This window comes from Lissotriton helveticus, chromosome 3_2 (assembly GCF_964261635.1).
Source record: "Lissotriton helveticus chromosome 3_2, aLisHel1.1, whole genome shotgun sequence".
Lineage (NCBI taxonomy): Eukaryota > Metazoa > Chordata > Amphibia > Caudata > Salamandridae > Lissotriton > Lissotriton helveticus.
Genome location: NC_136062.1, coordinates 119,509,269 through 119,536,530, shown reverse-complemented (window position 1 = coordinate 119,536,530; position 27,262 = coordinate 119,509,269). Strand labels below are relative to the sequence as shown.

The 27,262-nt window shown below is 44.3% G+C and overlaps 1 protein-coding gene across 1 annotated transcript in view; it reads right to left on the bottom strand.

Moving 5' to 3' along the window:
• The window catches only part of TEX9 (testis expressed 9), a 573,374-nt gene that overhangs the window by 516,231 nt on the left and 29,881 nt on the right, over positions 1-27,262 (bottom strand). The window contains exons 2-3 of the mRNA XM_078684880.1: positions 17,627-17,718; positions 17,128-17,191 (exon numbers count right to left, since the gene is read on the bottom strand). Coding sequence (XP_078541006.1) covers positions 17,128-17,191; positions 17,627-17,718 — 156 coding nt within the window. The remainder of the gene's footprint in view (positions 1-17,127; positions 17,192-17,626; positions 17,719-27,262) is intronic.

The window sequence follows — 27,262 nt, the reverse complement described above, 5'->3', positions numbered from 1 at the left end:
GACAATAGAGTGTTGATGGCAGACTAAAGTCACGTGAAGGCTCGGTTTGTTGTCCGTACCATGCATCTACGCCCATCTTTCATCACCCCGACCCTCGCCCCGCTGGCATCGGTGTGGTCCTCGGGCATGTCTTTGTGGCCCTTGGGGAAATGTTTGAGAATACATATGGTCTAGATAGAGGTATTTCTATGTTAAAAATGCTTCTTTAATACATGTTGTGAAATATCTGAGTAGTATGCACTGATCACAATGGTAAAAGCTTCATTATGATTAGGAGAGATGTCCATAACTTCTCCAATCTTTTTATATGGAGTAAAAAACTACAGCTCAACAGATTGCCATATTTTCCACAGATTGGCTATACAGTTGAATACAGACCACACAGATACGGCCAACTGTGCACAGACAACAAAAGCTCTCATCACACCCTTTCTTGGAGAAGATCCTATTTTCCCCGACTATGAACGGAGCATGATCTACATAAACCAAACTTCACGGATTACACATAAAGCACAAGGCAAATTTGGGGGCAAAAAATGGGGGTAAATCATGTCGGTTGACTCTCCACCGCTATGCACAAGGGGGAACCTGCACAACTAAAACTTTTTAAGAAAAATAAAAAACATCTGTTTACAGCCTTTTAACATTGTTTTAGGCATACGTATACACACCACAGCAAATAAACTTGATATTATCTTTGATTTTGTCACAGAGAAAAGAAATATGTTCTAAACGTATTTTGGTTATATTGCTACTGTTAAAACTTATTAAATAAAGTATCTATTCTGTTATTTGTTCTAAACTGCACTAACTCACAGAAATATTGCAATCATATGTGAGATGAGACAGGTTACTGCTAGCAAGGTTATTAAAAAGCATTTGAAATTACAATATTTCTTATCTGAAATGATTTTACATTGATGCCACTTGTTCAGTGTTTTTTGTAGTATTTCTGAGGAAAGGTCAAAAGGCAACAACTGAAATCAATTATATGATGCTTCTGCAAGTTATTTTATCGATTTCGTTTTTAAAGTTGCAATAAACACTAGATAAACCATTCAAACTGATACTATCTTTCTTTATTTCTGAAATCCAGTTCTACATTTCTATAGTAGTTAACTTTGCCTAACTTATAATAATAGAAGGGTTAAACATCTGGTGGAGCCACTAGGGAATTGGAACAGAAGATATCTGATGTGTAACACACCCATTAATAAATGGCATTATATAGTTTGTATTGTGTTCTATTTTAACCGACAACCTATCACAAAAGCTCAGGTCACGTATCCTCTATACTTTGTGAGAGATTGATCTCTTCTCTCGTTTACCGCACAGCACCAGTTACATATTGTGTATAGCCTAATAACCAAAAAGCAAGTAGACCAAGGAGGACTATGCTCGGTTTAGAGACACTTAGGAGCCGGGTTCATTACTATTAGAAATTAACAACTGGATTACTTACGGGTAAACTTTACTCTGAGTCCTCATTCTTAGTCCCAGAACTTACTCATGCAGTAGTGAGGACCTGCCTCACTAAAGGTATACCCTGCAAAGCAACTCTTATCCTTGAACAAAAAAAACCAGCCCTTTATGTATTTAAAGGGGGTGATGCATGTATCACATTGTGTTCTAAAGCTCCCTGCCAGACCTCCCTCATAATTAGGGTAGCAGGATGATAACTTAAGTACTGTTACACAGAATAAAGAATGGAAATTAATTATGACTACTGGTAGGTAAACCAGGCATTACCTCCTCAAACTACTCCTTGTTCTGTTCCTTATTCACGCAGAAAAGTCAAAGTAAAGATTAGCTTGCATAAAAAACCAAATCGAACAGGAGTAAGGCGACAAATAAAATATTTCAAAAGAAAACATGAACCTGTCCTCTGAAATCAGAAACACTTCATGACTTCGCCAATGAACCCACAATGTTTTGTACCAAATTCCAGATCAGATCCTTGGATTAAGTCCAATCTGTAATGATTAACTGAAGTCCAGGATATGGACCAAGTCACTGCAGCACAGATGTCAGTAATCAAGAACCCAGACCACTGTTTAGGAAGCAGGCATCTCCCTACTAGAGTGAGCCTGTACAGAGTCTGAAAGAACACATCTGGATTTCGGATATGCAGTAAAACTCACCTCCTTAATCCAACTACCCAAGATAGACAATGATGACTTTTGACCTCTATTGGCCTGACCAAAATTAACAGTCACATTTCGGAATTCAGCAGATCATTCACAATTAATCTTCTCTAGGGGTTGACTATATCCAAACACAACAAATGGTCTGGCTCTGTAGAATTTGAACATAACAGTAGAACTATTTCCTGTGTCCTATGAAAAACTGAATTCTCCTTTGATACAACAAATGGGCCCAACATCAACAAAATAAGTCATAAAAAATTCACAAATAAAGAAGGCTACTAGTCAAGATACCTAGGTCTATATGTCTGGAAGTGTTAGACCTGACATCCTTGGCATGGGTCTCTCCTAACATTTTGCCTTCAACCCTCCTCTTTTGCCGACTTCGTTTTTGTTTTTTGCTGCCTTTAGGACTCTTCTCACTTTACCAGTGCTAAAGTGTTTGTATTCTCCCTTTAAAAGTGGTAGACTTGACTTCCACCCAATTGCCATATTTAATTTACTTGAAAGCCCCTAGTAAAGTAGTACTACACGTACCAGGGCCTGTAAATGAAATGCTACTAGTGGGCCTGAAGCAATTATTGAGCCACCCAATTAAGTAGCCCTTTAAAAATGTCTCCGGCCTGCCATTGCAGCCTGTTTGTGCAGTTTTAAACTGCCATTTCGACATTGCTAAATAGCTTTTTGCTAGACCCAAACCTTCCTGTTCAATATATCACCCCTAAGGTAGACCCTGATCATCCCAGAGGGAAGGATGCAGTGTAATTCAGTTGTTTGTCTGTTTGTTCATGTTTGTTTACACAGAGCGGGGCTCCGTTGTACCTGAGCTAATGCCGGGTGAGGTGGGGCAACATTCTCCTTAACAGTGGGTGAGTGTTTTATACGAGCGGTATTTATGCTCTCTTGTGACTCTTGAAGAGAACAAGATTAGTGTTATATATATAATTAATGAATTATTAACGATAGCGAGGTACTCTGCATGACCTGAGCTTCGTGAGAGGTACTTGCTAATGAGCTTGTTCTCTTTGTTTCTTTTCATGTACTGATGTGTATGCTGTTTTGTGAAACCCAACGGTCCTCTTATCAGGAGAATCTAAGGTAACATTTATTTTTTCACTTCCCCCTTTGTTTATGCACGTAATTAAGCAGTAGCACTGTAGGTCCTGACGAAGCAGTAGGTGACCCCGGGGCACAAGGTAAAACTGCAGAAACAGGTCGACCATGACCATGAAAACTGTCAAGGTAGTTATTTGTTGACACTACCTGCTGCACTGTTTTTAAGTAGTGGGAGCGGAAGGTCTCCATTAAAATTATTTTCCTTCCTCTACCCCTTTTTAAACCACCACTTTTTGAAAAATGTTGATTTTCTACACTAGTTAGCACTGCTTATCAGTTACACCCTGATACCTACCTGCTATATAAATCTCATTGGGTATTCAAACTCCTACAAGGCAACGCTGTGCCAAATCGTACATTGGGTCATTCCAAGTGTACCACTTGTGACATTCCCAAATGATGTAGGGCGGTACAGGATGGAACTCTGATGGGAACACTACTAATAACTTGAAAGTGTCCCATGAACGATTTCGCTATCAGCATACACACATCCATTTAACCCTTACTTTGAGGTTCTGACTTAAATGCTACCCTTTAGTTGGTTTTCATTAGTTTTGAGGGACGTAGCATATTGGTCGTTAAACTCTCCCTCTGACCCCCCTCCAGTTAGTATTATTGCAGTGTATTTAAAACATTGGACATGTACTTTAAGTTTTACATATCCCGATAATAAAAACTCCCAAATTAGTGTTTTACCACTGTAGGACCTACCTGTCCCATAGGATAACTTTGGGTTGCCTTATTACATTTAATGAGTGAGAACTTTCATTTGGGAGCAGGTGGACAGATTGAGTTTAGTGTCTTAAGAATTGTAATTATAAGCCCTTTTTAATGGTTAAATCGGATTTCTTTTGTCACTATTCTGAAAATGCCACTTTTAGAAAATTCAGTCAGAAAAAGGAGTGCCTCTCCACAACTCAGTTACACCCCTATTCATGGGCCATTGAAAACGCAAGCTGTCGTTTCCAACAAGGTACTTTTATTTATACCATTCAATTAAATGCTTATATTCAATTTGTCGAACAAAACATATTAAATGCAGACAAGACCTGTGTTAAACATAAGTTCAAACCAAAATGAGACTTTTGAATACACTACAATGTAAGCACAATTTAACAAACACACAATATATACAGAACAATGTATGAAAAAACAGTGTATGAAAAAACAGACAGTGACATTTAAGCATACATCACACTAAATAGTGAATACGTTTTGACATTTGATTAAAGCAAAGCAGAAAAATGAAGAAAGAAAGAATAAAAGTTGAAAGAAGAGACGCGAAAAATGAATTCGAGAATCTTATAACACCAGTGGTAGCTGGTGTATGAATTGTCTTTTTCACATTAGCCGACGCGTTTCGAATCCTGGGAATTACTATCCGGATTCTCTTCAGGGCATGGTTATTCTGTCTGTGAAGTTATCAAAAAAACAATGTATGAGTATCCTAAAGAAAGGACAGTCTCCCTGTGTAGTGACACTAAGCATAAAAAACCTACCGCTATTAGAACGAGGCCAAGTCAGTGAACGTATGGCAGTGCAGGTTGTGGAGGGGTCCAAGGAAATGGAACTACCTACAACAAAGTGAATTAACATTATACCAATTGAAACACTCGTGGGTAGACTAGGAGCGCGGTATGAATTGTTCAGAGTTGGACATACCGTCATCTGTTTGGAGATCGATGTTGGCGGTTGTCTCTAAGTTGAGTGCAGGTTCTTCGTCGCACTTAAATAAGTGAACTGGCCTGTGGCGCTGCGAGCGAAAACAATGATGTGGGTCAAGGTGGCGGGAGTTTAAGAGAGAACTGAATGTTGGGCTAGTTTGCTAAAAACATACCTTTGGATCAAAGTTGAGTCGGGGAAGTCCTAGTTGCTAGGAAGCATTGTTAATCGTAACCGGCGTGTTAAATTTCACACGGGGTCCGTTCCCGCTAAAGAGAAAGCAAAACAATTGTCAATGTATTTAGCGCGTTTAACCGCGACTGAAACCGAGGGCGACGGCGGGCGGTACAGGAGCGCCGCTTACCTTCGTGTCTCTCGTTCTTGGCTCCCTGCGTTCTGGTGAATCCACAAGATGGATGCTATCATCGTTGTCATGGCAATAAGCCTTTGGCAAGGCGCTGAGCCTTGTGGGAATCGTAGTTCGCGCTAGTCTAGGCATTGTGGTATTGAGGATTGTCTTACAGAAAGACGAGTTTACCACACAGAGACGCGACCTATCCGGTCATTAGGTGCCAGGGCACTGTGGGATCAAAGTCTGGCAATTTCAGATAAACTATTAAGGCCCTTCTGGACGCTATTAAATTTCAAAATCAAATATGCTTCCATTTTAAGGAGCATTCTGTCAAAATCAACGATACTCTGTGAAGGACGTAACGTGTGTAAAACCGTCCATTTCAAGTCATTGGCATCATGGTTGGCATTTATAAAATGTTCCACCATGGGGGCAGTCATGATTTTATTCTTGATCCTTGAACGATGTTGGCAAATGCGTGTGTTGACCTGTTGTCTGGTTTTACCAACGTAAATGAGGTCGCAAGGGCATCGGACCAGATAAACCACATTCTTGGTTTTGCAATTTGAAAAGTCCAAGTGTTTCCATCTGATGGAACCATGTTGGAACTCATCGCCCTCAATCGTGTTTGGGCACACGACACAGGTACCACACTTGTGGTGCCCCGTGATAGGTTTGAGGTTCCACTGGCTCACAAGATCGCTTTTCTTTTTCGGTAAAGATACATCCGCCCTCATGATGTGTTGTCCCACATTTTGGTTTCTCTTATACGCGAACAAAGGTTTTGGCAGTGGACATTCTAAGTTCGCCATTAGGTGCCAATTGCTCAACACGGCTTTTCGCAATTTATGAGTGTCTGGTCCAAACGTGGTCACACAGACCAGTCTTTCAAGTGTGGGTTTGGGCCGTACTTGTAACAGAGTTTCTCGTGGGGTGAAGCGAGCTCTTTGTAGAGAATGCTTCAGTAATTTCCTTGGGTACCCCCTTACCTGCATTTCTTGACAAAATGTCTCTGCATGGGACGTGAAGTCTCTCAAGTCAGAGCAGTTTCTCCTAATGCGCAATAATTGCCCATAAGGAAGATTAGATTTCAGATTCCTGGGGTGAGCACTCTTGTGGTGCAAGATAGTGTTCCTGTCTGTGTCCTTTTTAAACAGGGATGATTTGAGGACCCCATTGATGTTAACAATTTCGACATCAAGAAAGGTCATCCTTTCATTACTTTGCGCCATCGAGAATTTGATGTCGACATGCCTGTTATTCAACCAGTCATGGAACGCTACCAGATCCGCCTGGCTCCCCTGCCACAGGAGCCAGACGTCATCTATGTAGCGAAACCATTGCAGGATGCTTGGTTTAAAGGGGTTGTTGTTATCAACGAACAGCTGTTCGTACTGTGCCATGTACAGCACGGCCATTTCAGGAGCATAGGGGCACCCCATCGCGGTGCCTTTGACCTGCATGAAAAACTCGCCGTTAAAGGCGAAGTAATTCTTTTTTAATGCTATTTCGGCCAATCTCAAAATAAAGGAGGTGGGTACCTGGTGTGGTCTCTCTCTCTGATTTAAATAGATTTCCATCACCTCTAGTGCTTCCTCTTGGGGAATCTGCGTGTAGAGGGAGGTAACATCCATTGTTACAAGCAATTGGGTCTCTGGGTCAAACTCGGTATCTTCTACTTTAAGAAGAAAATCAGTGGTGTCGCGTAAATACGACTTCACTGTTGTTAAGAATGGTTTTAAAAAAGAAATCCACATATTGCGAGAGGGGTTCTAAGCAAGAGTCACATCCGGAGACGAGTGGGGAGGCTGGGCCTAGTAAATACAGTCAGAAAAAGGAGTGCCTCTCCACAACTCAGTTACACCCCTATTCATGGGCCATTGAAAACGCAAGCTGTCGTTTCCAACAAGGTACTTTTATTTATACCATTCAATTAAATGCTTATATTCAATTTGTCGAACAAAACATATTAAATGCAGACAAGACCTGTGTTAATGGCCCATGAATAGGGGTGTAACTGAGTTGTGGAGAGGCACTCCTTTTTCTGACTGTATTTACTAGGCCCAGCCTCCCCACTTGTCCACTAGGGCCAAGCTCCCCTTGTACTCCTGTTTAGTGCGGGTAATCACCCGCGAGAGTTTACGGACACCTCTGTCGGTTGTGCTTTACTTGTGATATATTCCCCTTGGGGATCTTCATTCCCCACGCTATGGCAGACAAGGACACGCTATCTTTTAGCGAAAACCATATTCAGAATTTGATTGACAATTCTCCTTTTTCAAATGTGACACTAAGCTCTACCGCTAAACAACAGAACGAATCAGATCGATTAATAAGATTGCAAAAGAAGCATGTACGCACGGAACTACATGGACATTTTCTCCTGAGGCACCTGAAAGGGGGTACAATTCCCTGGGGCTTACAGGTCAAAAATGTCCCTGTAATCTTTGTGGAAGATGTAGAATATAAAAAAGGCTTCAGCTTTATCAATACCAAGTGCAGCAGGGACCTCATGGTCCATACCATAGAAACTGCACAGAGGTTGTGCTTACAAGAACAAAAAGAGATCGAGGAACTCATTGAGACGATAAAGACTAGTCCGGCCGTGACGGATGCCAAGGCACTGTTGGAGAAAATCGAAAAAGAAATCAGGACTTTTAAGGACAATACTATTAATGACAAAACTTTCAAATATGAAAGAGACGTGAAGGCATTCAAAATTGAGCAGGTATATCCCTTTTTAAGGGAGGATTACTATACCCAACAAGAATCTCGCAGGGCTTTGTCAACCTTCCAGGGCCGTTCAAGGAACAGATTTACAACATTTTCGGAAACCTCTTCATCCGACTCATCGGGTTCGGACAATCGTAATCCTAATAAGAAACAGGTGGCTTTTTTAGATCAGGGCCAACAGCCAAAAGCCCGCTTCAAACAGCCATGGGAGATGCGAACCAGGAACCGCACATACAAGTCATAGAGGGTTCCAACGCTGTGGTCAATTTATCTAATAGACCGTTAACACCAGATGAACACTCAGTCCTGGCACTGGGGCTTAAGTTTGTGCCTGTTAGGAAAACTGATTACACAAGACTCAAGCTAGAAGCTATTGAGTTTTGTCGTAAAATTCGCCTCAAACTGTTTTTTTGGAATCAACCGTCTTCGGCCACAATGGAAGTGACTGGGTTGCGCAACAAATCTACTTTTGTCCCACATCAAAATATCCCTAAAGAGGTTCTCGCCTTCGAACAGGTCCTCATGTCATCCATTGAGAAATTGGAAAAGGGCAGACACTTTGTCCAACAAAATATAGGCCAAAAACAACGCGCAGCAATCAAAACTCTGAAGGAAGACAATTCGATTATCATCAAGCAAGCCGATAAAGGCGGTGCTGTGGTAGTGTGGGCTCGTGAAAAATACCTAGCAGAAGGCAATAAACAGGTCAATAATGTCACTTGGTACAGGCGCCTCTCAGAAGACCCTGTGAAGGAGATCCAACGACTCATTGCTGATACTCTTCAGGATGGGTTGGATGGCGGCTTTCTGGGCAAAAAAGAACATGACTACCTACTAAGAAAATTTCCAAGAACCCCTGTTCTCTACCTCTTGCCCAAAATCCACAAGAGCCTCCAAGACCCCCCGGGACGACCGATCGTCTCCGGATGTGACTCTTGCTTAGAACCCCTCTCGCAATATGTGGATTTCTTTTTAAAACCATTCTTAACAACAGTGAAGTCGTATTTACGCGACACCACTGATTTTCTTCTTAAAGTAGAAGATACCGAGTTTGACCCAGAGACCCAATTGCTTGTAACAATGGATGTTACCTCCCTCTACACGCAGATTCCCCAAGAGGAAGCACTAGAGGTGATGGAAATCTATTTAAATCAGAGAGAGAGACCACACCAGGTACCCACCTCCTTTATTTTGAGATTGGCCGAAATAGCATTAAAAAAGAATTACTTCGCCTTTAACGGCGAGTTTTTCATGCAGGTCAAAGGCACCGCGATGGGGTGCCCCTATGCTCCTGAAATGGCCGTGCTGTACATGGCACAGTACGAACAGCTGTTCGTTGATAACAACAACCCCTTTAAACCAAGCATCCTGCAATGGTTTCGCTACATAGATGACGTCTGGCTCCTGTGGCAGGGGAGCCAGGCGGATCTGGTAGCGTTCCATGACTGGTTGAATAACAGGCATGTCGACATCAAATTCTCGATGGCGCAAAGTAATGAAAGGATGACCTTTCTTGATGTCGAAATTGTTAACATCAATGGGGTCCTCAAATCATCCCTGTTTAAAAAGGACACAGACAGGAACACTATCTTGCACCACAAGAGTGCTCACCCCAGGAATCTGAAATCTAATCTTCCTTATGGGCAATTATTGCGCATTAGGAGAAACTGCTCTGACTTGAGAGACTTCACGTCCCATGCAGAGACATTTTGTCAAGAAATGCAGGTAAGGGGGTACCCAAGGAAATTACTGAAGCATTCTCTACAAAGAGCTCGCTTCACCCCACGAGAAACTCTGTTACAAGTACGGCCCAAACCCACACTTGAAAGACTGGTCTGTGTGACCACGTTTGGACCAGACACTCATAAATTGCGAAAAGCCGTGTTGAGCAATTGGCACCTAATGGCGAACTTAGAATGTCCACTGCCAAAACCTTTGTTCGCGTATAAGAGAAACCAAAATGTGGGACAACACATCATGAGGGCGGATGTATCTTTACCGAAAAAGAAAAGCGATCTTGTGAGCCAGTGGAACCTCAAACCTATCACGGGGCACCACAAGTGTGGTACCTGTGTCGTGTGCCCAAACACGATTGAGGGCGATGAGTTCCAACATGGTTCCATCAGATGGAAACACTTGGACTTTTCAAATTGCAAAACCAAGAATGTGGTTTATCTGGTCCGATGCCCTTGCGACCTCATTTACGTTGGTAAAACCAGACAACAGGTCAACACACGCATTTGCCAACATCGTTCAAGGATCAAGAATAAAATCATGACTGCCCCCATGGTGGAACATTTTATAAATGCCAACCATGATGCCAATGACTTGAAATGGACGGTTTTACACACGTTACGTCCTTCACAGAGTATCGTTGATTTTGACAGAATGCTCCTTAAAATGGAAGCATATTTGATTTTGAAATTTAATAGCGTCCAGAAGGGCCTTAATAGTTTATCTGAAATTGCCAGACTTTGATCCCACAGTGCCCTGGCACCTAATGACCGGATAGGTCGCGTCTCTGTGTGGTAAACTCGTCTTTCTGTAAGACAATCCTCAATACCACAATGCCTAGACTAGCGCGAACTACGATTCCCACAAGGCTCAGCGCCTTGCCAAAGGCTTATTGCCATGACAACGATGATAGCATCCATCTTGTGGATTCACCAGAACGCAGGGAGCCAAGAACGAGAGACACGAAGGTAAGCGGCGCTCCTGTACCGCCCGCCGTCGCCCTCGGTTTCAGTCGCGGTTAAACGCGCTAAATACATTGACAATTGTTTTGCTTTCTCTTTAGCGGGAACGGACCCCGTGTGAAATTTAACACGCCGGTTACGATTAACAATGCTTCCTAGCAACTAGGACTTCCCCGACTCAACTTTGATCCAAAGGTATGTTTTTAGCAAACTAGCCCAACATTCAGTTCTCTCTTAAACTCCCGCCACCTTGACCCACATCATTGTTTTCGCTCGCAGCGCCACAGGCCAGTTCACTTATTTAAGTGCGACGAAGAACCTGCACTCAACTTAGAGACAACCGCCAACATCGATCTCCAAACAGATGACGGTATGTCCAACTCTGAACAATTCATACCGCGCTCCTAGTCTACCCACGAGTGTTTCAATTGGTATAATGTTAATTCACTTTGTTGTAGGTAGTTCCATTTCCTTGGACCCCTCCACAACCTGCACTGCCATACGTTCACTGACTTAGCCTCCTTCAAATAGCGGTAGGTTTTTTATGCTTAGTGTCACTACACAGGGAGACTGTCCTTTCTTTAGGATACTCATACATTGTTTTTTTGATAACTTCACAGACAGAATAACCATGCCCTGAAGAGAATCCGGATAGTAATTCCCAGGATTCGAAACGCGTCGGCTAATGTGAAAAAGACAATTCATACACCAGCTACCACTGGTGTTATAAGATTCTCGAATTCATTTTTCGCGTCTCTTCTTTCAACTTTTATTCTTTCTTTCTTCATTTTTCTGCTTTGCTTTAATCAAATGTCAAAACGTATTCACTATTTAGTGTGATGTATGCTTAAATGTCACTGTCTGTTTTTTCATACACTGTTTTTTCATACATTGTTCTGTATATATTGTGTGTTTGTTAAATTGTGCTTACATTGTAGTGTATTCAAAAGTCTCATTTTGGTTTGAACTTATGTTTAACACAGGTCTTGTCTGCATTTAATATGTTTTGTTCGACAAATTGAATATAAGCATTTAATTGAATGGTATAAATAAAAGTACCTTGTTGGAAACGACAGCTTGCGTTTTCAATGGCCCATGAATAGGGGTGTAACTGAGTTGTGGAGAGGCACTCCTTTTTCTGACTGTATTTACTAGGCCCAGCCTCCCCACTTGTCCACTAGGGCCAAGCTCCCCTTGTACTCCACTTTTAGAAAATTGGCATTTTCTTGTCCCAACCATTTGGTGCCTGCAGCCTGAAATTAGGTCACATGACTAGATGTAGCTGGTAGTTTGTCTTTGTGTATTGCACCCAGACTGTGAGCCTAAGGGAAGATAACTGAACGAGGGAGAGGAGCCTGAGCACTCTCACAAAAAGTTTGACACTGGTCTTTTGTGACCACAGACAAGCTGGGGCTAGGACGGGGAGGAAGGGGATGCCCGACACCTCAGGGGGGTTGAAACCTCTAGAATCTTCGGCTACTTCAAACTGGGCACCAGGTATAAATATTGGACTTCAGACCCCAACTCTTCTGTACACTTGTGGAGCTGTGGACTCTACCAGGAAGAAGGAATGCTGTGCTACTAAAAGGACTGCTGCACGGACCTGCTACCCTCTTGCCTGTGTGAAGAGGACTGGACCTGCATCTCTAAACCCGGGACTCCAGAGTGACTCCAAGGGTTAGTGGTCTGGCCCCCTGATCAGAAGCCTTAAGGACAGGCTAGGCTTCCAACAAACATGAACTGAGCACCTGGACTCTACCATCTTTGAGTCCTGCCCTCCCAACTGGTGCCACCCCAGTTCTGGTCCTTTGAAAGTGGGCCTAAATGTTCTCTGCTATCCCATCCGTAGATTCATCCGAACAAATGCATCTCCTACAGAATCAGCAAATCACCTTTGCTGCGCGGACTTCGAATCGTCCATTGGAACCGCTGCTGCGCGATGAATCACCACACAAGTACCTCGCCCAACACAGCCCATCAAAACCGCAGCAACATGACACATCTCCACAGAAGGACAATGCATCGCACTTCATAGCTCCCCAAATTTACTGCTACGTGACGCAACTCCATGCCCTGACATCGCATTGCCTCTACTGCGCAACGCATCCTTGACGCAGGATGATACTCTGCTTTACAACCAGGATTAAGATACTGTGTTCAACGGACCTACATGAGTCCCTGTAGCCTCCCGGCACTCCATTGTGGCTGGCCTGAACTTGTGACTTTGTCATGGTACGTCACAGTTGTTGCTTTGATTTTGTGGCGCTATTCTCACTTAAATCTTTAAACTTGCATATCTGCGATTCTACGGATTAGATTTTTGTCATTTTGGTCTGGATTTATTTAATTAACATTTACTCTATTTTTATAAATTGGTGTGGGAAGTTTCTTGTTTTGTGTTTTCACTTCATTATTATTTTAATTGTTACACAAATACTTACACATTGCCTCTAATTTGAGTCTGACTGTTCTGTGCCAAGAGGATGAGCACAGGTTAATTTGGGGTTTGCTTGTGACTTCACCCTGACAAGGAGTGTGGTTGCTGCTTGAGTAGGGTTTTACCCCACTCAACCAGTAACCCAATTTCTAACAGGCAATAAAAACAGCCTTCAATGACAGAAACATAAAAAAAAAGTTGTATTTAATGGTTGAATAGGAGGTCTCTGTAAGGTTCTCAAACCCAACTATAAGTCGCAAACTGGAAAAATATTCGACAGCCTAGGTCTTTACAACTCACAACCCTTAAGGAACTTCAACCCCCAATTTTCAGCCTCGGAAAGAGCCTCTGAGAAAACAAAAGGCTTTTATAGCAACCCACTGCAATCTTAAGGTGGCAACTGACTAACTTTTATCGTAGCCCTCCCTTAAGAACTACAAAATTCCCTATGAAGGACACAAGACAGAGGACAATTTTTTAGTTGCAAACCAATTCGAAAAAGAGGCCAAATGATGATTATATGCCCTTCTATTGGATTCTCTCCTAGCAGCCTCAATGGATTTACACACAAAGATAAAGCCCTCAACTCCCAAGACCTTCACTTTCAACTTCCAAACTGCCAACCTCAGCTGCTGTAGAGATATTGGGGGCAGTAGAGGGAGTAACAATCTTGCTTCCCTAGAAGCACATTTAATAAGCGGAACCATTGCATTCTTGGAAAATAGGGACAAATAAATGTCATATCTTCCCCCATCTACCTTGAATCTTCTATATTACTCAGAGAATCACAGGAATGGGAGGAAATGAGATTCGTGGACCACTGACAGATCAATACATCCATCCCAATGGCTGATGCACTGTGGAAAAACGTAGAAAAAGTGGATAGTCTCCTATCAGATCCATCAGATTCCCCAGCTTCCTGCAATTCTCCTGAAAAATGTTTCCCAATATTCTGAGATTCTAGGGTGAGGGAAACACTCTGCTCTGGGAGTCTACCACTACATTGTCATTCCTTTTAATGAATCACCACAAGAGATGTAAAGTTATTTTCTGCCCAACTCAAAAGGATTTGCATCAATAGTGTTAAAGCTCTTGAACCAGTTAAAATGATCGCCTCGGATAGGACATGGTCACTGAACCATCTGTTTTCATTATCAACTCCATTCTCTAAACATTTGTCCTGAAGAACTGAAGACACTTCAAAACAGATATTAGCTCTCTCAAATTTGAGAAATGTGATCCATCCTGTCTTGACCAGAATCATTAGGCCGTCTTCATTCCCAACACAGCTTTCCAACATTTCCTCTTGGCATCTGTAGTGACCACCAATGAGTTCTGGCACTTCAGGTGAATTACTCTTTCCAAATGTTGGTAGTTCAACCACCATTAAAGCTGGCCTTCAGATACTCTTTAAACAGGAATATTTGCCTCGAAGTTCCGTGATGTCGGTTGCCACTGGCTAAGCATACGATGAACCAGTGGCTTAAAATGCAGACATGCCTATGTGAGCACAAATGGCCATGCAGTTTCAAAGAAAAAGGATCCTTACTAACAAGATTCAAACTATCCTCAGACAGAAATCTTCACAGCTAATATATCATAATGAAGGATTCCGATTTTCTGTTTTTAATGACTTTGACAGATAAATACAGACAGAAAACAATGCGTTTCCTGACTGTGTTTGTTTTTTAAAGCGGAAAAATACTGAAAATGGTGCTTCTTGTGAGAAACTCTCCATGCTGTCTTTCATGAATTCTAGGCAACAGCTGAGCAGGCAGTCAGCAGGAGGGTTAAAACACAGGATGAGATTTCCTGAAACACAGGCATAAGTTAACATATATTTGTAGAATGATGTTAATATGAATGTGTGCGTTTAGTCTTTTGTTATACGTCGCTGCTTAAGTTGATAAAGTGTGCCAGGCATCCCTGTTAAGAGTTCTATAAATGCAGAAATATACCATTTTACAGCTACATTTATTCTTTAAACAAAAAAAAATATGGATAAGTACCAATAAGATGGACAAAAAATAAATATGGATAAATACAGGCGGAAATGTAAAAAAAAAATAAAATACCATAAAACCAGGAGCCCTAATCATAATATACAGACCAGGTCACCTTAAGTTTAAGGAAACTTTCTGGCTGAAGGTTGGTCTCTTTGAAGACACCGATTTAGCCTCTACATCAACTTCATTTTCATCTATTGAGGAAGACAGATCCAAAGCATATCTGTCCGTAACCAAGCCCCAATACATACATGGCTTTGTGAAGTTGAACTGTTGACATCTTCATAAGCTACCCAAATTTCCCCAGAATCGAAACCACCATCTGATCATGAAGTATCAGTTCCATCTGGGAGTGGGAAACAATCAATGTTGTTGACATATGAATGATCTGAATGTCCCTTTCGTACAGAAATATCATTACTGGGGACAATACCTTGGTGAAAAATCTGGGCGAAGCCTTCAGACCAAAAGATTAGACTTGAAACTGCCAATGAACATTGTTCACTGCAAGCCTCTGGTATTTCTGATGCTCCTTCCTTAAAGGCACATGCACATAGGCATCCTGAAGGTCCAATAACACTAGATAATTCCCCTCTAATATCATATAAATCATCTGTTAAAGAGTATTCTTCTTAAAGCGGATTATACTGAGGCACCACCAGCTGAAAATCCCCCAATGATGTCTTCATCAAAAACACCAAACCCTACCATCCCTGCCTGTGTTCTTCTTCCATGACTGGAACTTATGTGTTTTTGCATAGTAAACTCAGAATAATGTCTTGTATGTAATTCTCTTTTCTGAACTCGTGGGAAAAAGGAGTAGGAAGGGATCAACTTCTGGAAAGGGAGTCTGAAACTCCAAGAAATATTCCAATGCAATTACCTCCATCACATCACCCCACTAATCCTTGATGGACTCTAAATCATATCTTCTAAAAGAAGTTCAAACTGCCTCCAACCTTTCCTGCAGAAGCTCGAGTTTCTGCTTAGTTAGACATGCTAATTATTCCTGGACCCCTGAGCAGACTTAGAGACACTATTCTGCTGTTTGGTTGAAATAGAGACTTATTAGTTGAGGGTTCACATAATCCTTGGACGTGGAAAGGGCCTCCCATTACTGCTATCATTTTTAGATTGATTGATTGATATTTAAGCAGCTGAACATGCTTTGTACTCTTTAAAGACTACTGCATTAAACCCTCCAGGTCCTCTTCAAAGAGCTCGTCACTGAGATCGGCATCTTACACAACTAAGTCTTTTGAGCTTTGTCAAAATTCCAATTTCTCATACAACTATCTTCTTGCAGTTGCCATTTCACTAGCTGCTCCAGCAGATGGTTTTAAAGTATCAAATGTACTATCCGACAAATACTTCACCTAGCTCTTCATAGCCACAAGTAACACGAAAGGGCTTCTTCAATAGCCACTGAAAATTCTTTAATAATGATCGAGATGTGTAGTTGCAATTAATTCCAGCTCGCAGAGATGAATTAAATCCTGAATATGCACTCTTCAAAAAATCTTCTCTACCCTATTATCCTGTGGATCAGTGACGACAAAGTCCTCAAACAGAAGCACTGAAATTAATTACATTTGTTATTTTTTCTAACATACACCTGTTTTCCAAGGATTTTGTCTTGTTTTGACTGAAGTAATCTTACAGTGGTATTCCAGGTTTCCTTATAATCAGCCCTTTGTACAGGCCATTTTAATCTTTTATGCCCAAAAAAAAATAGGATTATCTTTGCTTAAAATGTGAATTAAAACAAGAAGATTTTTAACAGCACAGATATTAATTACATATCCTGTGCATTTGGGGGTCTTATTAAGTCATATGAAAGATCCAGGCAGAAACATGCCCTTTGGTAGTTACGCACAAAATAGTTACCTGCTAGTCCTATGCAACTTGGCTGCACATGACTAACTGAACAGGTTTACATTTTTAAAGGTGCCCTCCTATCCAGTTTCTCACATTTACTCACCATAACTTCCTCAGCCTCTCGTACTAATTCAGCTGTCTTGGCTTCCAATTCTGCATTAAGACGTCTGAAACAAAAGTGTTAAACCACTTTATTATGCTACAGGAACATATAAAGAGAAAGAATACTCTTTAGAAGATTAAATGTAAAGGCACGCAAGTAACAGTTTATAAGTTGCAGGTTGACGGTCAAGAAAACAGATTAATTTCAAACATCTAAAATGTAGCCTTTTGTTAATACAGTATAATAGCTACATCTCACTAAATTGCTCATCCTGCAGAAAGATTGAGCCATTTCTTGATACATATGTAGATTGATAGATTAGAAGTTTCTAAAGCTGATGATCTAATAAAAAAATGAAACGTTTACTTTTTAGCCTTGTCTGACAGGATGCTAAATAAGCATTCTTGTAAAATGTCCCTGTTGTTCATTTTCCTATGATGCTAAGAGTGCTTCAGTTAATGTTTGTCATATCTGCCTTCGTTGGATGCCCTAAACTTACTTGTACTCCTCTTCCTTGGCCAGAAGATCCTCATGAGGTGACCGTTTAGTGGAGGAGGCAGATTGTGTCCCCGTAAACCGCGTCTTCTTCATCTAAATTGTAAAATAAAAATTCTTTAAATTATAGGTAAAAACAAGCTATTCAGTCTTAAAAAGTCACGATATTTACTCATACACATAATAAAAACAGATTAACGGATTAGAAGCTATTATTTTGAACAATCTTACATAGTACGTTGAATGTTTGAATGTGCTGTTAAACTGCTGTTTTTTTATGGAAATAAAAAAGTTTACTTGTTTGTCCTCTAAAAATCAAATGTCACCAGATACAATCAAATCTACGCACAAGACAGCAAAATTATTGCTGACTTCGGTGTCCATGGCATCGCTAAGAGGGCTAATGCACCCTCTGCAAATTCATTTGCATAAGATTATTAGTTAGCCTCTCAGAGTTCGAGGAAGTGCGCAAGACATGCACAATGTAACCATAAAAAAAGATATATCTGCCTGTGTACAAACCTACACCTCTCTAGACAAGGCACAACAAATCTCAATAATTTTCTTCCCATGTTTTTCACAAAGCCGGATGAAGAAGAGCTTGCTCCTACAGCTATTCCTAACAGAGCTCATACAGACCATCATTTTATGCACCCAGAGATGGGTATACCCCTGAATTCACCTAAAAAACAGGATAGGAGCCCTTCTATCCACAGAAAGGCAACAGCTACATAGGTTGTTTTCAATGGTGTAGAGGAAGATCACGTGCCAACACAGGTAGGTCATGTTATTATAAATCTTTTTTCGCCTGAGAAACCTGGGTGGCAGACTCCCTCTTTTTCAAAACAACTGGAGACAAATCAGCCCAGTGGGATTTACAGACAATTCTGGGATATCAGACAGAATTTTATTGCACTCCAATCCAATTAGTCTCTCCTAGTCCTTAGTGTTCAGTTCCTTAGAATCTGATCTAATATCCCAGGACGTTCTGGACTTGTTATCCAAGGGAGTGATACAAGAAGTCCCATTCCATCAACAAGGGTTCCTCAGCAACCTCTTCTTGGTGGAACAAAAATAAAATATAAAATTTTTTTAAAAAATCTAGAAAAAGTTAAGACAATCCACGTCATTTCTGTTTATATTTCATATGCTTTATTTAATCTTGCATCCACTAAGAGGATTTGGTTTTCTAGTGCGAGAGGCTGGCCTGGTATATGCTGTCCACTGGATGTATGATGTTACCATGCGAGTGAGTACAACGCGTGCCGTTACATCGCGGTCTTTACAATGAACGCAATGTAACCACGCCATGCCATTACAACGCAAGTTTTTACATCGACTTGCGCTAGATGGCGTGCTAACATTAGAAAAGTGTAATTTACTATTCAAACTCCAGTCCACTTACAATAGGGAAGGTGTTGGGATAGTAAACTACACTATTTGTAATGTTAGCACGCCATCTTGCGCAAGTCGATGTAAAGACTTGCGTTGTAATGGCATAGCGTGGTTACATCGTGTTCGTTGTAGCGACCGCGATGTAACAGCATCGCGGTGTACTGACCGCGATGTTCAGGAAGTCCCCCCTGTCCACTGGTTAAAGTGGGCACCCTGCACCAGGCCAGACAACCCTTATGGTGATTTAAGATGTCTCAGACAACCTTAGAAAGCTATCCAAGTGGTAGCTGTAGAGAGCAGCCTTCAGGCTAAGTCTTAAAGGAGTGTCAAGCAGCTTGTTTACGAGAATGCAATCTTATAGTACAGGTTAAATGAAAGAGAACCACACAAGATATTAATAAAAATATGTATTTATTATAGAATACTCTCTAGTATGTTTCAGTATCTCCTACACAGAGATAGACACAAAACACACAATACTTAAGCAAAAAATTACAGTAAATAGCACTAACACACAGTGGGCCCTAGAGTGGGGGGTCCAACCCATATACTAAGAAAGTGGTATAAGAAGCACAACTCGAGTCAGAACGATGTCGAGGGGACATAGAATCGCTGGGACCCAAGGTAAGAAGATAGGGACTCTCACGGAGGACGGGTACAGTGTGGAAACACAATCGCTTGCTCCGTACAACTCTATGGGAAAGTCACAGTTGGAGTTTTAGAGATTAATGGCCCTTCCCAGTGGACTACGTAGAAACCCCGTGTAAGACAGACCCGTGAATACCGAAGTACCCAAGTTACCTAATCCAGGGAAGCCGGTGCATAGGTCTGAAGTCGCTTTGGAAACCGCCGTCCAACCCAATGAAGGACTTTGAAGAAGAGCTGCTGCCGGAAGGGAGAAGAATGTCTGTTGAAATCCAGACGTGGCATCTTGTCGATGAGTACCTGAAAGCAGAGGGGACAGAGTCTGGGTCATTTGAGAGTGACCAGGGGCTGGGTAGACGAATGTCCACCAATGTCGGGTGCTTCAAGAAAGTTGACGGGGACCTTGACTCTGCAGCTGCTGGGACCAGGAGCCGGATACGAGCTGTCCCACAAAGGATTTAGAGTACTGAGAGGTCGGTGTCCAGCGGGACCACCAACGAGCCTTGGCAATGGCAACCCACGCAGAAAGTCATGGGAGTGTAAGGTTTGGACCAGCAAGGTCCAGGAGACTCACCACACACAGGGGAGTCGGGGCAAACCTGGAGCAACCAGGGGAGCACAAGAAAGCAGAGTTGAACCTCAAATGGGCCCACAGGCCGGAGGCATTGGAGTCGCGAGAGGGCCTTGAGCAGCTTCACAAAACAACAGGCCAGGGAGTACACAGTGCGAGGTGGTTGAAGATCTTTGTAGGAAGTGGTGCCAGAGGTTGGGGCTACCCGGAGCCCAATGCACTTGTTAAAGAATTACCAACAAGAACATGCACTTACAAAAGTACGCAGTGCACAGGGGTTCGGGTATTGCAGCCCCCACAAGCGATTCTGACCTCAAAATTGATGAGGGCAGCTCAGAACTCAAGGGAACATAGTATCCCACCTCCTGGGTTGCTAAGCCTTTTGGAGTCCGTAGGAGCTCGGGATCAGCAGACCGGTCAGCAGTGTTGTGGTGCCTGCGAATGCTGGGGAGTGACTCCTTCACTCCAAGGGAGTGATCTTCAGGTGACTTGGATGCTCCACAGGTCCTGCACTGATTCTGTATGGTGCACAGGCACAGACGAGGCAGCAGACAGAGGGAAATGAAGTCAAGCCCAAATTAAGTCCAGCGAAGTCCAGAGTGCCCAGACGGTCGAAGTGCAGTGGTTTCAGGTTAGAATCTTGCCCACGACAAATCTAAGGTCCTACGGCCAGGTAAGACCTTAAGTACCCACGGGAGAGGGTTGAAAAGATTCAGGGGATATTGCTCCCATGTCCTTTGTCCAGTTTCGCACCAGAGCAAGAGCCAACGGGTCCCAGGACTGGTTTGAACTACACTATGCAAAGGGACACCAAATGTGTCCCTCATGTAGACTGAGTGGGGCTGGCAAGCGCACCCACCCAGCCCTAATACACTAAATCCTGTCTAGGAGGTGGTCACACCTCCCTGTGACAGGATGCCTATCGTTCTACCTACCCCTGCTCGAGCTTTGCTCAGCAGCATGAGGGCAGAAATTTGTCTCTGGTCGGCAGCAACCATTTTGTGCTGTCCTAAGTTAGAAGGCTGGTATCGGGAACAGCAGGGACCTCACGAAGCTCGCTTCAGAGGGGTGGAATCATATGTCCCACACCGGTTACCGGTGTGGGGGTATGATTTCAACATGTTTGACACCAAACACGATTGGGTTTATTTCAGCCGTTTTAGAGTTGATCATGCTGTTGCGTAATGCCCCTCTATATGTTGTATATGGCTGCTTCACTGACAACCCTGGAGAATGAACTCCGTAGGCTGCAGGTTTGTCCTGCTTATGCAGGGGTACCCTTTCACTTAGGACCAAGCACTCCGCCTTCAGGATTGTATAGGCCTGCTATAGCGGTGACATAGGTTTTAACTGCAGTTACCCTTAGATATAGTAAATCTAGATCTTAAGTAAGTGGTGCATGCACCAGCTTACACAGGCTGCAATGGCAGGCCTGTAGTTCCATTTTGCATGGCATCTCTCATGGGTGGCATAATACATGCTTCAGCCTATGAAAGGCCTCTGGGGTACCTATGCCCTGGGTACATGTGTAACATATACTAGGGACTGACAAGGGTACCACAGTATCCAATCTGGAGTGTACCCAAGACCATAACAAAGCAGTTTTGGCAGATTGACAGGGGTCCTGATTAGCAGTGTCCCAGTCAGAATAGTCAAAAACAGTGTTACATCAAGCAAAAAGTGGGGGTGACCATAAGAAGCACATACACCTTTCCTACATCGAGGATGATGTGTTACAGTATTTTTTACAGGCAGAATATTACTCTTGTGTAGAGCATACTTAGAGTCGCATCCAAGTGTTTATAACAGACCAAAAATGAGTTGTGGCTGAAGGCAGTAAGTGTTTCTGTCAGTGGGCCAGAAAGGTGCTCAGAATAAGTGGTTATCCAGCCCTTAGCCTATCTGCAAAGCACATGTGGTATCGTGTTGGAAGCCTCGGGATGGTCGCGTGATGTCTGTAGAGTGTGTGGATGTTAGAATGGGTGTGAGGTAGGAGGATTCCGAAAAGGGACGATTGGAAGGATGGTTATGGAGGCTTGTCTCTAGTCCTGCATGTATGGTGTTACTCTTTACCAATAAAAGTTAACATCTTCTACTTACCGTCTGGACCCTCATCTTTTCCACAATGCCGACAAGGATGGGATGCAGTGCACCAGTGACCCCACGAAGAGATTTTCCAGCAAGATGTGTATAGAATGACATCTACTTCATCTAGCAGTCTCCATGTTCGTCGTTTCGTCGATTTTTGTGAAGAATACTTGAAGCAGGGTTACCGGAACCCTGACTGTGTTCTTCTCTCCGGGTGTGGTCCTGAGGAGCTTTTACTTGTTTTCATGTCCTGTGGTGAATTGTGATACAGTGGAAGGAGTAGTTTGTGTCGCAGCCAGTTGGACCAGTAACGTTAGTCTTGCTAGGCCGGCGGCCATCTTAGCATCTGCATTTGGTCCGGGACGTGCGCAGGAAGGACAGTGTACTGTGGCCATTACGTGTGGTCATTTTGGGAGGAGAATCACGTCATGGTTCAACGTAACGTGACAGCCACTTTAAGCGCCGCAACGTTGTGTCGGCCATTTTGGGCAGGTCTCAGGTACAGATGTATCAGATACGTTGCGGATATCGGCATGCTTCTCATGACTGTCAAGGTCGGTGACAGGGACACCTGGTGACCTTCGCATGGTGAGCAGTTCGTTGTGGATATCGACGAGGATACTTGGTGAGCAGCTCTTCAGTTGTTGATATCGGCATGCTTCCTGTGGATTTCAAGGTTGGCGACATGCACACCTGGTGAACAGTTTGTTTTCATCTGTGCTGGTACGGTGAAGTGCATTCTCTGCTGTACATGCTTCATGGTTGGCGACAGGCACACCTCAATTTCGATTATCTCTGCTTTTGCCTTCACAGTGATGAAGTGCTTCACGGTGATTGGCACACCTCCATTATGATTATTATCTGTGTCGGTGTCTTCACGGTGATAAGCACATTCTTCCACATTGATCAATGTTCTGAGTTGGCTACAGTGCTGTTACGACGGTGATTGGCACACATTAAACAGTACTTTTTTCTTGGCAGTTCTTGACTTTGGTATTCTTGTTCACGTCTTTTGGGTTATTATTTTAGTTTATTATTAAATACCATGGCGACTATTCAACCTCCACCATTCTTTTTAGCGGAACTTGATGAACCTCCAGTTGCTTGGAACCTTTGGATTGACCTTTTTGAGGCATATGTGGATGCCCTTGAAGAGTATTAGTATTTGGAAGAAAGGAAGTTATCGCTTCTCAAGCACAGATTAGGGGCTGAAGAGTTAGGAGAATCAAAAAATGTGCCAGGTGGATCTATATGAGGCAGAATATGGGTGCAAGTATACACCTGTGGTGACTAATGGGATGGGGGTCTTCCTGCGGAGTTTTCCTGAGGCTACAGGGACCGACCATCAGAGACATTTGATCTATAGTGATGATATTGATGTGGGGCAAATGTGGGGTGGGGGGGTGATGTATCAAGGGCGGGCGCATTCCCCGAGTTCAGGGTAGTTGGTAGTTCTTTGGGGGGGATGGGTAGTTTTATGGGGATCCATTGGGGTGGAGGGTCATCGATCTCGAGTTGGGGGTGGAGACTCTGCCACACCGCGACAGGTGCTTCATTGTTCTTTGAGGTATGGGGTGGGGGAAGGGATAGGGGTCACGGCGGAATGTTTGATGTTGAAGTGGGGGGGAATGCACGGTCCTAGTGATGTTGCAGTGGTGGGTGAGTGTGTGCATATATGGCGCGTACAGTGGCTCTTTGATACGAGTGGTCTTTGATATCGGACCTGGATGATGGGGCCGTTGGGCCCAGGGGCACACTTCGTGTTCTCAGTTGGAATGTGAGGGGAGTATTGGACAAGATTAAGCGGGGCGGTTTTGAAGCAGGCTAAGCGAGCGGGGGCGGATGTAGTAATGCTACAAGAGACACACCTTTTAGGTAACAAGATCCTTTGCCTCCAACGCTATGGTTATACTCCGGTCTTTCATGCTGGTTTCGCTAGGGGCTCCAGAGGGGTGGCCATTCTAATACATCGTAGGGTTCCTTACGTCCATACCACTCAATGGGTAGATGCGCAGGGTCGATACATATTTGTCCAGGGCGCCCTGGGGGAGGAGCCGGTTGTGTTTGGTTGCGTCTACGCCCCACCCCCACTACAGTGGTCTCTGGTGGAAAAGATCATGGCGGTGTGGGCGGATATCCCGGATGTACTAGCAGTAGTGGGTGGTGATTGGAACGATGTTGTAGACGGTGCTCGAGATAGATACAGGCCTGCGGGGGGGGACAGTGGCAGCCGGTGGTACCAAGTTGAGTGATATGATCAGGAACCTGGGCTGGGTGGACACCTGGAGGCACATCCATGGTTCGACGCGAGAGTATACCTTTCTTTCTGCAGTCCATAAATCCTTCTCTAGACTGGATTACTTATTTGTCCCTACGATGACCCACGGCAGGATTGAGTCCGCAGATATACTGCCACGTGGGCTGTCGGACCATTCCCCAACGACCGTTACTATTCGCCTGGATCGGCGGTGACAGCCATTTCGGTGGCGCCTCTCGGTATGGCACTTGCAATTAGTAGATTATCAAATACACATGAGAGAGGCCATCCCCCATTATATGGCTGAAAACGTGGGGACGGTGGCGGACGAGGCGACTTTGTGGGAGGCCATGAAGCCCACGTTGAGGGGCACAGACATCGCTTGGTGTGTGGCGGCTAAGAGGAAGCGTAGGAAGGACTTGGGTCGGGCCGAGGCAGAGATCAGGGACCTAGAGCGGCGCAGCGGCCTGGAGGATGGAGGCCAAACAGTGGGGCAGTTGTTGTTTGCTCAACAGTCTTACGCCTCGTTGTTAATGGATGCGGCACGGCAGATGTGGATGGCGACCCGCAGGCGCATATACCAATGGGGCGATAAATCAGGGACAATGCTCCATAGACTGTGTCAGGGCCAGACTCAGGCTCAGACCCTCCCGAGGGTTGTGGATGGCTCTGGATCCATGATTACAGAACCTAGGGCGCTGGCGGAGAGCTTTGCAACGTACTATGCCGATTTATATGCCCCACATGAATGCATCCCCGCGGATCTGATTGACAAATTTATAGCTGATCTACCGCCGCGAGCAGTCTCGGATGAGGCTCGCGATCGCCTCGATCTTCCGCTGACGGAGGATGAGTTGGGTGTTGCTTTGAAGGAGTTGAATACGGGTAAGGCCCCAGGCCCTAGTGGCTTTCCCAGCGAATTCTTTAAGAAATTTCACCTCCATTTTGGGGCCCGCTACAGAGCGGTGGTGGAAGAGGCTAGGGAACGTTGTTGCCTACCCCCGGACTGGAGACATGCTGAGGTGGTGGTATTTCACCCAGAGCAGCATGCTTCGTACCGTCCAATTTCTCTCTTAAATGTGGAGGCCAAGGTCTTGGCCAAGGCGTTGGCCAATCGGCTGCTGCCATATATTACTGATCTCATACACCCTGATCAGGCTGGCTTTATGCCCCGACGGGCGACGCGGCATAATATTAGGCGGGCCAATGTGGCAGTGACAGCGATTCGCTCCACTGGGGTGCGGGCGGCACTTTTCCTGGCCGACATGGACAGGGCGTTTGATTCACTTAGTTGGATCTATTTGTTCTCGCTCCTGCCCCGACTCAATCTAGGACCCGTTTTCGTGTCCTATGTGCGGTTGCTGTACACGGATTTGACGGCCTCCGTTCGTGTGGCGGGGGTATCATCCTCAAGCTTTGCCATAGGGAGGGGAACCAGGCAGGGCTGCCCCCTCTCGCCCTACTTATTCGCCTTGGCCATGGAGCCGCTAGCTGCGTGGGTCCGCGTGGATGCGGGGGGTTGAGTGGGAGTGCGGTCTATCGGACAGAATCACGCTTTATGCAGACGATGTCCTTTTCTTTCTAACGGACCTTAACAGGTCGGGCCCTGTCTTATGCGCATCTTACAAATTTTCGGCGAGACGTCGGGCCTCTATCTTAATTCGCGCAAGTCTACCCTGTGGGTGCTGGGAGATGGCCCGGCAGTCGGAGACTGGGCATCGGCCCTTCAGATCGCAGGGGGAGGCATTAAATACCTTGGTGTGTTCCTATCTGAGATCTCTGCGGTGTCCTGGGAGCGCAATGTGGCGCCGGTTTGGGAGCGCACCCGGGCGGATATTAAAGTATGGTCCCGCATGCCGTTAACAATCTATGGTAGATCTGCCATCTTTAAAATGGTGGCCCTGCCTCGACTACTGTATCAGTTACAAAACTATCCTTATCCTATCTCACCCTCCTGGTTTAGGCAAGTGGACTCGATTCTGGGACAATTCCTATGGGTGGGTGGTGCAGTCCGTGTGGCGCTACACACGTGCTGTCGATCAACGTACGGTGGGGGGTTGGCGACCTCCGATGTTCGCTCCTATTACCAAGCCTCGCATCTCCTCGTATTAAATGAATGGTGGTATGGGGACAGGGGAGACCCGGCCTATGCGCTGGAGCGGTTCCTTATGGAGCCCCACACGCTTCACACATTGCTATACGCGACACAAAGGCGCAGGGCCCTACCGTCAGTGACACAAGTAGAATTCGATGTTTGGAGGCAAGCCCTGCGGCGAATGGGATGGTGGCAGACTAGGACTGAAGAAACTCCTCTATGGCGGAATGGCCATTTCCCTGACCTAGCGGCCCTTCAGGGCTTTGCGGGGTGGGATGATATCGGAATCTCTAAACTGGGAGATGTCATGGCGGGGACGTCGCTTAAGTCGTTCCAGGACTTGAGTGCAGAATACCATATGCCTCGCACGCAGTTCTTCCGCTATTTACAATTCCGACATGCCATTGCCCCATATCTGGAGGGATTGACAACTCTTCCTGAATTTAGTCAGCTGGAGGCTCGGGTATTCATGGGGGACATCGAGACCAAAAAAATACCGCGAATCTATCAATCCCTGATTATACATTGCTCTTCCGACTTGCAGAAACTGAAGGGGACCTGGGAGGAGGATGTAGGAGCGTTAGAAGAG